At 27.1% G+C, this 15,340-nt stretch overlaps 1 protein-coding gene across 1 annotated transcript in view; it reads right to left on the bottom strand.

Moving 5' to 3' along the window:
- Positions 1 to 15,340, bottom strand: part of LOC119606846 (protein turtle) — a gene marked incomplete at its 5' end in the record, with an annotated part of 64,604 nt that overhangs the window by 3,820 nt on the left and 45,444 nt on the right. Inside the window, one exon of the mRNA XM_037960494.1 lies at positions 5,362 to 5,611. Within this exon, the coding sequence (XP_037816422.1) occupies positions 5,362 to 5,611 (250 nt within the window). The remainder of the gene's footprint in view (positions 1 to 5,361; positions 5,612 to 15,340) is intronic.

The following is a 15,340-nucleotide window of genomic DNA, read 5'->3' on the forward strand; positions in this document are numbered from 1 at the left end:
CTCAAGACTTTAATGCGATTATATGACATGATTGATGATGATTTAATGTTTAAGTTCTGATCTGTTAGCATACTTGAGAGATATATAGAGAGAGAATTAACATGAAATTATACGCATATGAATTGGAGCAATTGATGTGAATTGATTGATGCCTCTCTCCGGTCTAATACTGCTACATATGGATCACATATCACTACAAGATTATCATTTAAGTAATGCTAGTCGATTTGAGAAAATCGGATTTGATAGTTTGATGTTTCTATTGAAAGATGAAACAATATTTAAATAAAAGTGGTTTGTTTCGCATAAGCTTGTTTCTATCATCAACCTAAAGAAGAGTCTAAACATCAATTTAGACGAAAACTAAAAATGAAGAATATATTGGACAGTTTCATTTGATTTTTTGTCTTTTTAGTAGATTTGTATTGCCTAGTGTCTAGTCTAGTGTGAAAATGTTCAGAACTTTCTTTGCTTTCTAGAAACATGATCAATTGAGTCTTCAGATGAACTGCATTTTTAAGAATCTCATGACGGAATAAGTATGAAAGTATAGTCAGTCATGGCCGACCATATGATACTCTACACCATTGAGTAGTATTTAAAAATATAATTTATTTCAAATGATATACGCTTTAAGTTGTTTATTGCTTTAATTCCGAAATATTTTAAAAATTTGTTGTCAAAATTGGACAAATATGGGCCAATCCCTATAAATTTAGGTAGAGGGATTTGCGTTTAAAGTTAGACATGCGGACTTATAATATAGTTATAAGTGAATTTTGACCATCAAGTCATTTTCTGGAGGGGACTTTGTATTGGGGCTAGGGTCAAATGAGGCCCGATCATTACAAAAATCAGCAGTATCATTTATACATATATAAAACTAAGCCTTGCCGATTTTAGTAGAGATGCAATAACATTTAACATAATTAAAAGCTCAAAAGCCCTATTCGAGGGTTACGGTTGTATAGGGGCTATACGAAATAATGAACCGATTTTAACCAATAGGCTTCGTCCTTGGGTCAAAAGAAGAGTGCCAAATTTCATCAAATAATCTTTGAAAATTGCGACCTGTAGAGTGCGCACAAGGTTTACGTGGACACATAGACAGACAGACAGACACACAGACAAACAGACAGACAGACAGACAGACAGACAGACAGACAGACATACAGACATACAGACATACAGACAGACAGACAGACAGACAGACAGACAGACAGACAGACAGACAGGCAGACAAACAAACAGACAGACGGACGGACATAGCTAAATTGACTCAGAAGGTGATTCTGAGCCTATTGGTATACTTTAAGGTGGGTGTTACAAATATCAGCACAAACGCATAATACCCTCCCCACTATAGTGGTGTAGGGTATAATAACTTTCATTCGATGCGTCACTGTAATGAACAAGAGAAAAATAAAAGCGTTTTTTTAAAGGTCCTCAATTCCCTATCAGCGATTGAAAATTCCGATATCGGTATAATTTTGGACGTTGCATCGTTGTATGTCGTAATGTTTAATAATTGTTTCATTTTTGGTTCAAAATCAAACCTATAATAAACAAATTTATGACATACAACAATGCAACGCTACAATATAAAATATAAAATAATTTAATTTGAATTGAATAAAAACAAATATTTAAAAATATTATATCTTTCTTATTAGATAAAAATTAATGATTTTGCTAAATCATATCGTATTCTTCAGTTGAGAGTGATTAATATTAATTACAGTTTAATATATAAAATATATTACCCAATTTTATTAAACTTTCCTTTAAACTTAAAATTGCATAATAAATTATTGCATATATAACGTATGAGCAATATTTATTACACATTCAAATTAAATAATACTCATACGTTTAAAGGGTCATTTCATATGTAGTATGTATGAATAATTTGATGGTTATGAATGCAAAACAATGAAGAATAATTACAAAATAATAAAACAACAATTTTAACTACACACACACACATTAAACAGCCAATCTATATACACAATATGAATATTAAATAAACAAATTTTGCAAAAACTAAATCTCTTAAAAATGTTAATAACAAATTTTATACAAGTAATTAAATTTTTGCAAAATTTGCTCTAAAAATTGTAGGAAAAAGTTTAAATATTATTTATTTTCAGCTTTTTTTCTTACAATTTCTAAATAATACCAAAATAAAAGTTTTAACATAATTTTTGTTTTGTGTCAATATTCCAAATAATATGTATAAATAATTTTGCCTTAATATCATATTGTTAGAATAAACTCTTACGATTTTGATTATGGCATGATGGACCTGGTACTATGAAAACGGTTTCATAATCACGATAATGATCAGTATTGCTAAGAGAATTCATGTTTAAAAGCATAAAATAAATTAGATGAGACGAGAAAAAAAAACAGAAATTCTTAGATTAAACTCAATGTTAATTTAAAAGCACAAAAGTAAAGAAATTAAGAAAATATACCACAATAAAGAAAATTATTAAGCAAACAAAACATTAAAAAACAAATAAAAAAATGTTAATTGTTACAAAGTTGAAAAATAAAAATCAAAAAAATATTAATGAGATAATCAAAAGAAATAAAATCAAACAAGAGAAGCACAAAAATTATATCATCATTAAAATAATTAAAAATAAAATAAGAATAAATAAGACAAAGTAATGTAAAAAGAACAACAATAAGAAAATAACAAACAAATTAATCAAAATATTAAAGTTAAAAGCACGAGTCATTTGAATAGGATAACATCTTTGTTTGGTACGCAATAAAAAGGCACAGATTAGATTAACAGAGGTCTTGACTCAAGTTATCTCATTATATCGATCCAAATCTGTTGATCTATGGGTTGAGAAGCATCCATGACTTTAACTTTAGATTCTTATAACTCCTGTATTGTATCAAACTTTTTAGCCTAGATTCCTTTGGTTAAAACTTATTTTATTTTTGTTAATTTCTAGATGTCGAATAGTCATTTTGTTCTATAGTTATTGACAACCTAACATTTCTAATTCGTACAAACAATGGACAAGCAAAAGGATGGATGGACAAAACTGGGTATCAGCCTATGATTGCTTAACATCCGAGATGCAAATACATCACATCCTTTTACAACCACTTAGATGAGATGGCCTCTGTCGGTATTAGCACCTAGAGACGTATTCGGTAGACCGAAAAACGAATCTATTATATAAGACGCGGACTTTGTTCTTACTCACTGTGGTAAATCTGGTTGATTAGAGTTTCCCCATGACATGGAAGGAAAATTCAATAGTATCACTTTTAAAAGATACCTTTCATCCATCACCATTCAACCCAACACACTTCTCATTCATTCGAAACACCCATAGAAACACCCAAGAGAATCCGACACACTCACTCTAGGTATACGGGCGGGTAAGATCCGTATACCTCTCTACATTCATCCTGTATTATATACACTCAACACTAACTCATATACAATGATTAGTCTCACAGTCACTCTTCTGTGGAGTATCTGTTGTTTCGGCAACAGCACCGACTGAATCCTTCTATGAAGAACTTAGGTGTACATGGCTGAGCCGGTCCATGCCATAGTAGCCCCGTTGTGGAATGACAGGCAGCATGCGATCAATCCTAATGCAAACCCCGACAAGGAAAAAGCAATTACTGGTCTAATGTCAATAGGGGCTATAAAGTGACCACCCTTATGATGTCATGAAAGATTGCATTATTTAAAATGCAATCCCCATCAACTAATGACCCATTCCAGTGCATTCCTCTTAAAGCTCGAGCAACCACACTACTGAGAGTGCTCTGTTGATTCGGCAACAGCACCTAGAGACGTATTCGGTAGTCCGAAATACCCAACCAATTAATTAGGATCCTTCTGTATGTCAGATAATGTGACAATGGATGTAGAAATTTCCAAAGTCAATTCGAACCCAATAATTGCCCCGACAAGTTGAGGGAACGGACCTCAACCTAACATATGTCGCGTAGCATGAAACAATATGAATCCTGTTGAGATGGCAACAGCACCGATAACTTCCCTGAAGTAAAAAGTCTACTAAATCAGTACTAGTCTACTGTCGGGCAAAGGAGTCTTTCCAGATCATTACATTCTCAGGCCATAAAGAACGATCTACGAAATGACAGGCAACTACCAAGTGTCAACCTGAAAATTCCCCAACATATACTGGCGCCCTACTACGCGAGGAGTAAGAGATACTCAACGGGTTCAGGAATACAGCATACGTTGTTCTGTCACATCACCCAGTGACATCTGTTTAGATGGCAACAACACCGGAGAGAGAATCCAGACATATTTGGCATTAAACCAACATTCTCTCCCCGCGAATTTGGGTATAAACCACAGCCACTACGTGGGTCCCGCAGTAACCTCAACCAATCGACCTGTCAGGGTTAGATACTGTGGGCAGCCGGTACTATGGTACTCTGGTCAAATCATGTTAAATCATCACCAGCTTTTAGTCCCGAAGTATTGGTAGCTCTATACCCCGGGATTGCAATACACCAAGATGGAGTTTTTCATCAAGGAAACATGCCCCGGCGGGAGCCGCCCGGGGACTAAACGCTGTAAAGGAAACTAATTTTTGACCAAATCATTACGTGCGATGAAAACTGGACCGACTAAGCGGTCGTATATGAAGTTTGGTCAACCAGCCAAATCATATCCGTAGCCTACGGTAGTGCTTTGTAGTTGGTGGAACTAAAAAGGTCCTTTATATTATGATTGGCTAAAATCTAGCTAAACTATCACAGGGTCTCACCGGCCTTATAGACCAGATCTTGTCAGTTTCACTGTTGCTTGTTTCGATTTATTCAGAACTCTCTATCAAGAATACACTTCAGTTCTGATATGATATAATTAGTTTGATACGTTCTAGGTCTTAAAAGATGTGAAGTTATTTTGGCGCTGATATCAGAAAGGGGGAAAAAGGTCACTTTCATTTTCTTTTGTTTAAATTTAAAAAAAATTCAAATTCCAAAATGCTACTTCTGGGCTTTAAAATTCATGAGAAGTCATATATACATACATCTAAAGTTGCAAGGACATGCTAAGAAAAAATATTTCAATCTATGTGCCTAAGTTAGTCATCCTATTCAAATCACTTCGTAGTATAACAAATTAAAAAGAAATATTAATTACTTATAAAAAAACAACACAAAATCTTAAACAAACACAATAAACAAACAAATAGAAAAAAAGTTAATTTAAGAAACAAATATAAAGTACTAAATAATAATACAAAACAAAAAAAAAGTAATGTAATGTAACAACAAAAAAGTTCCAAAACAAATTTCGAAAAAAAAGGAGCGAGAAAAATAATGTGTAGAAAAACTTACTTTTTTAAAGGCACTTGACTAGCGGAAATCGAGCCCGTATTACGATTATGCATTTGTTGTAAATGATGTTGATGCTGTTGTTGTATATGTTGATTTTGCTGATGATGTTGCTGTTGTAAATGTTGTTGCTGTGGTGTTTGATGATGTAGCGGCAACTGCTGCTGGTGCGGCGGCGGCTGCTGATGATGATGGTGATTATTTGCTGCTATATTACGGGCATCCGTTATCCTGCAAGCTACCATGTTGAACTCTGTAAACGAATTATTTCTACAATTAATTTTTTTTGTGGAGTATTTAGCCGTCCTTATGTTAGGGCACATATAAATACATAAACAAATACAACATCATCGTGTATATAAATATATACATATATACTACGTATGTATACATATGTATGTATGTAAGTATATAATAATTATTAATAAGTATAAATGTATATGTAAGAGCATATAGATTGTAATTTATATATAAATGAAATTATTATTTAATTAAGAATTTTTTTATCCCGCTTCTGTTTTATGTTTATTTTAGGCTTTAGAAAAGGAGTATATTCGTTATAAGTATGCTTATTAATTATTCCTTTTTTTCCTTATTAACATATTTTTTTCTTGGATTTCCTCTCATGTGAGTTTCTACTCTCCACCACAATTTATTTTGATTAGTATTTGAGTAGGAAAGGTTTTAAGAAATCAAATCAAACCATAATGAAAAAATATTAATAAAATTATTCAGCATAAATAATTCATATTAAAATAAATAATATACATAAAGCTAAAAATAGGTTTTAATATCATATGGAGTACAACATAGAAAATATGTTAATTAACTTAATTATTTATTTGGATTTTTTTTTTGTAACGAACAATCTTTATGGAGTTTTGTTTTTCAAGGATTTTACTTTTATAGGGGTTAAATGAAATATTTTATTAAAAACATAATAAAAATTAGTTAAAATTAGTAATAGTGGATAAAACAATAGTGGAAGTAGTAAAAAGCTAGTAATTGAAAATTTTATCGATTAAAAAAATTATAGGAAGACGGATTGAAATCTTATATTTGTAATTATTTATTCAATATAAGTATATTCCAGGTCATGAGATGGATTTCTCTTAAGTTTTAGTAAACAATGTAATAAGGCCTTAATAAAGACTTTATAAAAGCTTACAGCAATTCTACACTTCCCAGCAAAAACAGAACTTCCAAATAAGCGAAAAAGTTGTAGAATTTACTCCATGGAAGTACTTAAAAAGACTTGAAAAAGTTATGATATTAACACAGGCTTGTCATAGGAGGGATGTGCTTTTTATCTGATTCCAAATTCACTACTTTTGAAGACATTCTCAAAAATTAAGTTTTATGTCCTTTTTTGGAAGTTATTTGGAAGTGAAATTGTAGTATTATAGAATACGACTAATTTGACTTAAATTATATTAACATTAATAAGGCTAATAGACACATTTAATACAAAAGCCCAAAAATAAAATTTTTTTAACTCATAAAAATGTAAGATAAAGAAAATATATCTTCAGCATTGAAAAAATACAATTATTTTCACTTCTTCAGAAGTCATCATCAATTCTACCGAAAGTAAAAATTACTTATTGCTACTTATGAAGAGCTGATAAATGTTATTCTTTTGGAAGTACATCGTTTTATTTTGGCTGTGTTATAGACTATGGATACACCCTCAGTACCACCAAAGCACAGTGCGACATTTAGTACATTCTGGTACGACAAAAGTCTAAATTTAAAAGTACAGACTTCCTATTAAGTACATATGTTCACAATAATAAAAGTTAGAACAACATCATCAGAAAATGGGAGATTATATCATGCCCACGCCCACTTCGTATGTAAGTGGTAATTTTGGTATTCTTGAGTACAATAAAATAACTTGAAAAAGGCAAACTGAATCAAGGCTTATATGATATGGACACGCCCACTTTTTGTATAGAAAATGCACCTAGGTGAAAAAATGCGAGTCAATTTTACAAAGAATTTTAAAATGTATTAAAGTTTATGCAATAATCTGATAAAATTTTTATCACAACCATGTCCACAACCAAACTTTCCCGCCTTTGCTTTGCGCTATTAGTTTGTTAATAATTTAGTAAAACCGTTTAATATATAATCATATTTACAACTTTTATTAGAATTATATAGTATATTTTTCAAAATTTTAAAAGTGGGCGTGGTCAATACAAATATTTCAGTTATATTTGTTAAGCTTAATGCTGATTTTAATAAAATTTTGTTTAAAACAGTGATCAAAAGAGAATTCCCAAAACATGTAAATCAATACCAGCAAATAAATGGTTTATGATAAAAAAGATTTAACGTTTGTATTCGAAATTCGGCAAGTAACTTGATCTTAACACTGAATTTTTCAAGAATCTGTGAGTATAGGAATGTGATAGAAGAAGTAAAAACGAAATATAGAATAAAATCACTTTTTGGAATCAGTTCAATATCTAGTTTAACTGCCTTATGCAAACACGATTATTAAAAGTGTGATTTACTACAAACTTTTCCATATAAAAACAGGTGTTAGTAACCATTGTTAACTTAATAATCGACTTTTGTGATACAAATTGAAAAACTGAGATTTAGCCCATAAATATCAGACATGGGGGGTAATGATTAAACAAAGTAATTCACTACATGGTCAATTACAATTACTTGTAATGTGTAATTGAGAAATAACCAATTACAATTATTTGTAATTGTAATTGATGTTACAATTACTTGTAATGTGTAATTGACCAATAACCAATTACAATTACTTGTAATTGTAATTGAAGTTTTGCCAATTACAATTACTTGTAATTGCAATTGAAGTTTTGCCAATTACAATTACTTGTAATTGCAATTGAAGTTTCCAATTAAAATTACTTGTAATTGTAATTTAGGTATTACTAATTACAAAAGTATATGTAATTATAAGGAACAAAATTTACATTTACAAGTAATTGTAACTGGAAATTCTTCAATTACAATTAGAAGTAATTGTAATTGGCAAAACTTCAATTACAATTACAAGTAATTATAATTGGCGAAACATCAATTACAAATAATTGTAATTGGATAAACTTCAATTACAATTACAAGTAATTGTAATTTGCGAAACTTCAATTACAAATAATTGTAATTTGATAAACTTCAATTACAATTACAAGTAATTGTAATTGGTGAATCTTCAATTACTTCTAATGTAATTGTAATTGAAAATGTAGTCCTCCATGCCTGCTAAATATTATACGTTATTTAAGATTTTTATACCCTACACCACTTTAGTGGGTATACCAATTGGCTCAGAATCATTTTCTGAGTCGATTTAGCTATGTCCGTCCGTCTGTCTATCCGTCCATGTAAACCTTGTAATCAAACTACAGGTCGCAATTCTGAAGATAATTCAATGAAATTTGGTACATGATCTTCTATTGCTCCAGGAACGAAGTCTATTGAAAATGGTTAAGATAGATCCATTATTTCACCTAGCCCCCATACAACTGAACCCCCGAATAGGGCTTGTAAACCTTGTAATCAAACTAAAGGTCGTAATATTGAAGATAATTCAATGAAATTTGGCACATAATTTTCTATTATTCCAGGGACGAAGCCTATTGAAAATGGTTAACATCAGTCCATTATTTCGCTTAGCCCCCATACAATTGAAACCCCCGATTAGGGCTTTTAAGTTCATAATTATGTTTAATATACTCGTATCTCGACAAAAAGCTCCACAACCAAGTTCTATACTAGCCTTGATGACCCTGATGAATTTTATAATGACAGGGCCTCATTTGACCTTAGTCCCTATACAAAGCCCCCGTCAAAATATGTGTTCAATGCCCACAATTTGCTTAAAAAGTCGAATGTCAGTATAAATACATTTTATGTAAACGTAAATCCACCCACTAAATTCTATGAAGATCGGTTAATATTTAACCAAAGTCCTATATAAAGCCTATTTCAGAAAATCTGAAGCAAGGTTCAATTCAACTTAAATGCTTCATTATGAAAACTAAATCAAATTTTATTCTTGTAACTGGTGTAGGGTATAATATGGTCGGCCTCGCCCGACAATAATTTCTTATTTGTTTTATTTATTAACACTTTTATAAAGAACTGTTATAGCTAGAACTAGATATTTTGTCAGCCTATTACGTTTGGAGTTGATTCTTTGGTTATTGTTCCTTAATTAAGAGAATTACTTTCTTTAGTAGAATATATGTGAATTAGCTTTTGAAGATTAATTTTTCGGAATTTATTTTTTTCCAAGTTTTGCAAACAGTTCCACTACTCCCTATATTTTGATTTTTAAGTTTTTTTCATTTAACTAAATTAGGTTATATACTAGGTCTTTAATAACACTGATGTAAGATATTAGTTTCTTCTTGTAGATTTAGTAAATGATAAAATGTATTACTTTAAAATAATAAATTATTAAATGGATTTTAAATAGCTATTAAAAATAGTCATGCAAAACTAAAAAAGTATTTGTTTTTCATAAATAAATAAATATCTTTATGCCATAGGTAAATGATAACTTTATCCTGCATTTAGGCAGCTTAAAATATACTTTTAAAAGCCTACTTTTAGGCTCTTAGAAAAATATTAAAAATCAATCAAAATAACAAAAATAAAACATTAAAAAATCATAATCTTTACTATTTTGTATTTTACATAATCAATAAATATGTATGTCTCTATTATGGCTGGGGAGTACAACACACATAACATTGCTTTCTGTTAAATATTTATATTTTAGTTACAATACTTATTTTCTTTTTTTTAGATCAAATTTTCAAAAAATATGGGAATAAAGGGGAGTCTACACACATACACATACAAATATACATTTAATGCAAATATTATGCATTATATATTTATTAATTTTTTTTTATATATTTTTCTTTTTAGTTTTCAATTTTTTTTTTAAATATTTCATTATATAAACGATAAATTATGTATTGTCTATATTTATACGTTCATTAGGATCGGGCTTCACTAAGTGATTAAAAAAAATGGAAAAAAAAAACTAAAGCATGAAATGGTTTTCAATGCAAAATATGACATAAAAATATACAAAATTTGTATATTTTATCGCGGTCATATAAACTATATGTACATGAGAATTTATATTTTAAATATAAATAAATACATATAGTTGATGTTGTTTTTTTTTTCAAATGAAATTCAATACAATACATGTGTCAAAGAATTGATGAAGTATTTCGATGTATTGAACATGAAAATAAATGAAAACTAATAATTTTGTTTTAAATAAAAAAATATTCATATATAAAATGAAAAGCGGAAACAGAAATGAAGCCATAAAAATATGTTATAAACATTTTGAAAAAGAAAAAATAATAAATTAAACAAATGAATGATATGAAAAAAATATATATGATGGAATACAAAAGTATGGTTTGTTTTTATGTTTAAAATTAAAATGGTGTATGTACATGTGTATGTATAAGTGGTGAAAAAATAAGTTTATTTTAATGAATGTTTAAAAGTTTAGCAATTATTTTTCATTTTGAGCGGATAACTCTATGGTTTTTCACAAATAGTTACTCTTTATAAAGTTAGAGTAAATTTTTAATTTATATTTACTGTTTCTGATTTCATAAAAAGCTCTTGTTGTAAATTTAAATCATAAATATTTCTTTAGAATTTGTTTTTGAAATAATTTTTATCGACAGTAATTAGATAAAAGTTTTATTTTGTCGAAAGCTTTCTCAATAAATGAATTTTCATGACATTTTTTTTTAAAGAAAATTGTAATAAATTATTTAAATATTATTAAGCTTTGAAATTTAAAACTTAAAACTTTCTTTAAATATTAACAACGATATAAAATATTGAATATTTTTAAAAGCTTAAAGCTTTGCAAAGGCCATTTACTTATAAAATCACAAATATTTATTAATGTTTAATAAATATGAGAGATTAAAAGCTTTAAAAAATCTCAAAAAACTTAAAACTTATAATATTAAATTTTAGATATATATAAATCTTAAACTTGATATAAATCAAAAGCTTTAACTAAATATAAGCTTTTGTAAAAGTTCAATGATTGTATTAAGGTTTGAAGTTTTGCTTTATATTTTGAAGCTTAACTCATTATAAAAACTTAAATATTTATTAATGTTAAATACTTTACTTTTTAGACAAAAGCTTTTGTAGAAACTTAAGTCTATATAAAGCTAAAGCTATATAAAGTCTATAAAATTTGTGCTTTAAAGTTTAAAAAGTTTAAAAATTTCGAATAACTTTTAATAGTATGAAAGCTTAAATTTTTATAAAAACTTTATATAGTTTTAAGTTTGAAGTTTTGCTTTATATTTAGAAGCTTAACTCATTATAAAAACTTAAATATTTGTTATTATTGAATACTTTACTTTCTAGACAAAAGCTTTTGTAAAACCTTAGGTCTTGATAAAGCTTAGTCTATAAAGCTTACGCTTTTTTAATCTTAAATGTTCATTATAAAAGTTTAAAAATTTCGAATAACTTTTAATAGTATGAAAGCTCAAATTGGTAAAAAATTGGTAAAAACTTTATATTATAAGCTTGAACTGTCCACAAACAGCATTTAAAAGTTTTATTACTCGTATAAAACAAAAGCTTAATCTAAACGTAAGTTTTCGTAAATGCTTAATAAGTTTTAAGGGTAAAGTTTTTGTTTTATATTGATTGAGCTTAAAGCATTGTTTATATTCTAAAGCTTTGTATAGACTTAAGCATTATCGAAGTCTTAAGTTGTTTAAACTTTAATCTTAGCATTAGCTTTAGCTGTATAAAATATTAAAACTTGTGCTTTTTTAAAGATTTATATAAACAAAGCTTCATAAAATATTAAAAGCGTTTTAGACATTTAAGATTTAAAGTTTTCTCTTTAAGTTTCAGGTTAATAGTTTAAAGAATGGTAAAGCTTTAAGATTTAAATAATTTAAAAGCTTTAGAAAACTTTTTAAATATATAAAGCTCTTTGAGAAGCTTTTGTTTCAAAACCTGTAGACATTTAAGAAAAGCAAAAAGTGAACATTTTTCTGAAATTATTTTATTAATTAAATCTTCTTAAGTTTAAGTAATGAAAACTCCAGAGTTTTATTATCTTTATTTAATCAAATTGTTTAAACTTTAGTCTTAGCATTAGCTTTAGCTGTATAAAATATTAAAACTTGTATTAATTTAAAGATTAATGCAAACAAAGCTTCATGAAATATTAAAAGCTTTTTAGACAGGTTAATAGTTTAAGGAATAATACAGCTTTTTTTAATAATTTAAAAGCTTTAGAAAACTTTTTAAATATACAAAGCTCTTTGAGAAGCTTTTATAATAAGTTTCAAAAGCTGTAGACACTTAAGAAAAGGCAAAAAATTAACATTTTTCTGAAATTATTTTATTAATTTAAGGTTTTTTATTATCTTTATTTAATTAAAAGTTTAAATTGAAAAAAAAAGCTTTATGAGTCGAATATTTTAAATTTTCTGTATTAGAAAACGTTAAAGCTTTCAATTTAAAATATATATAGAGCTTTTTGGTAACAATAATGTTTAGTTTTTTTTTAATTAAATTATAATTTATTATAAATATAATTTTAAGCTTTCAAATTGTTTATAAAATATTAGTAATGAATTGGTTAATGGATTTGAGAAAGCTTTAAACTTTTAAGTTGTATATTATATCTTCGGCCAAATGATTTTAAGAAAGCTGTTTTTAAGGTAGAAATCATTTTGCGAAAGATACAAGAATGTTGCTAAAAGCGTTCTATATGTGATCTTTTCGTGAAAAAGTGAAAAGTTGGACTTTCCTCTGATATGAAGAGTATTAATAAAATATTGATTTGAGTTTTAAAGCTTTATAAGAAAGCAAGTTTATATTTTATTTTAATAGTATATTTAACTTTAGAATCAATTATAAATTTTATTTAGATTTTAATATTAAATAATACAAATAAAGCTTTTTTAATTGAGGCTGTTTAAAGTATTCTTTTTAGCAAAAATTACTATATACATATAATGTTTACTAATACAAATAAATAAATCTGTCAATTATTGTTTGTTTTTAAAAATTTTGTGAGATTTTGTTTATGAAAATAATTATTGATCTGAACTAAATTCTTTTTAATCAAAAAAAGCGTGACATGTTTTGCTAATAAATTTAGTAGTTTTTTAACGACTTTTTTTTGGGTTTTGCATTACGATGGTAGATTAACAAAAATATGATGGCAATGTATAAAATGATTTAAATTCTAGAATATTTTTTGTTTGCATTTTAAAAAACGTTGTTTTTTTTTTTTGATGAATTTTAAAGTGCTTTAAACAAAATTTTGTTGTATGAACAAAATAAAGGAAATAAATGAATTAAATCCTGGTTTATATGAAATGTTTGTTGATTTTTTGTTTAAATGAGAAATTTAATTTTGAATTTGTTTAAAAAATTTAAAAAAATTTTTTAATCAAGAGACATATTTATACACTTAGGAGTGTGTACGGTTTTATTAGGAAAAGATATGGTTTTTACTAAATTGTGAGAAAAAACTTACCCCATTTGTTGATTGTTAAGTTTTTAAAATTATATAAGATTTTTTTTTTTTTTTTTAAATATTTACGGTTTTTGCTTTTGTTAGATAAGCTGTAAAAGACATCCTGTTTATGAATCGTAGTAAGGTTGAGGTTTTAAGTTTTATCCAAAAAAATATATATTTAAACATTAATCAAATATTATTGTAAATAATTTGATTTTTAATTATAAAAACAAAGGAGGTTTCTTTGTTGTATATAGTAAGTTGTTAGTAGTGAAACACTTTTCTTTTCAAAAGAGAAATTTAACCCTTTGTTTTTATAATCTTTTTTTTTGAAGTTTAGTTTAAATATTGTCATTAGAGGACATGCCAACGCTGTTTTTTATATCGTTACTGTTTTTTTTTTATACAAAAAAAACGCGATCATTTTATACATTTTATATTTTTTTTGTTTCTTATTAGTTTAAGTTGTTAGTTTTTTTATTTTTCATATTTTTTTTTACCATTTTTGTGCGTGAATTGTTTACAAAAAACGTCTGCCCAGTATTTTTCTTGTTTCGACCTTTACCCTGCAAGAACTTAGCTCTGGGCAGAAGCAACGACGATTTGCGTTATGATCGTTTACTGTGTACTAAGAACTTGCTTTCATTGTTTGCTCCACGGTAAAGGTCATTTAAGAAATATTCAATTTTTGTTTTCCTACAAAATTGTTATATATATATTTTGTAAAGAAACTTATATAATATATATATATTCAATTTTGTTTAAGATTCCAATACAGGTTTGGTTTTGTAAGAGACCAAGATGTTAAATTTAGTTTAGAGTGTTTGTTTTTTTAAGAAAGTTTTTCTAAAATGTTTTGTTAACAAAAGAATTAAAGAAATTAACTTAATATAAAAACAAAATAATTTAAACTTAACAAAAATTTAAAAATTATAAATTTTAACTTGTTCCCTTGTATTGAATTTTAATTATATTTGCATTTTTTTTCTCAGCTCTGTTTCTAACAATAAACATTTAGGGAATTTATGAATATGAGTTTGAAAAAAACATGTACCGTTTATTATTAAAAATATTTTTATATGGTATTCTGTTTATTTTTTTATATATATATAATATTTATATATGTTGAGTTTTTATTTTTTTATATAAAATATTTTTTTTTTTTTTAAATTATATATAATATGAGTATGCATTTATGTATATGTATGTATGAACTAAAATATTTATTATTTTATGCATGATAAACTAATAAAAAAAAACATAACAACAAATTTATGAATAATATGATTTTATATAACATGCAATAAATATTTAACAATAACAAAGAAAAAAACTTGTGAAATTAAATTAAAATTGAATTTTATTAAAAAACACGTTTTTGTTTTCATCGTTCTATATAAGAATACTTTAATTAAATCGAAATGATTGGGGTTTCCC

This window comes from Lucilia sericata, unplaced genomic scaffold (genome assembly GCF_015586225.1).
Source record: "Lucilia sericata isolate MDLA Ls3-8-SP2 unplaced genomic scaffold, ASM1558622v1 Contig000628F_arrow, whole genome shotgun sequence".
NCBI lineage: Eukaryota > Metazoa > Arthropoda > Insecta > Diptera > Calliphoridae > Lucilia > Lucilia sericata.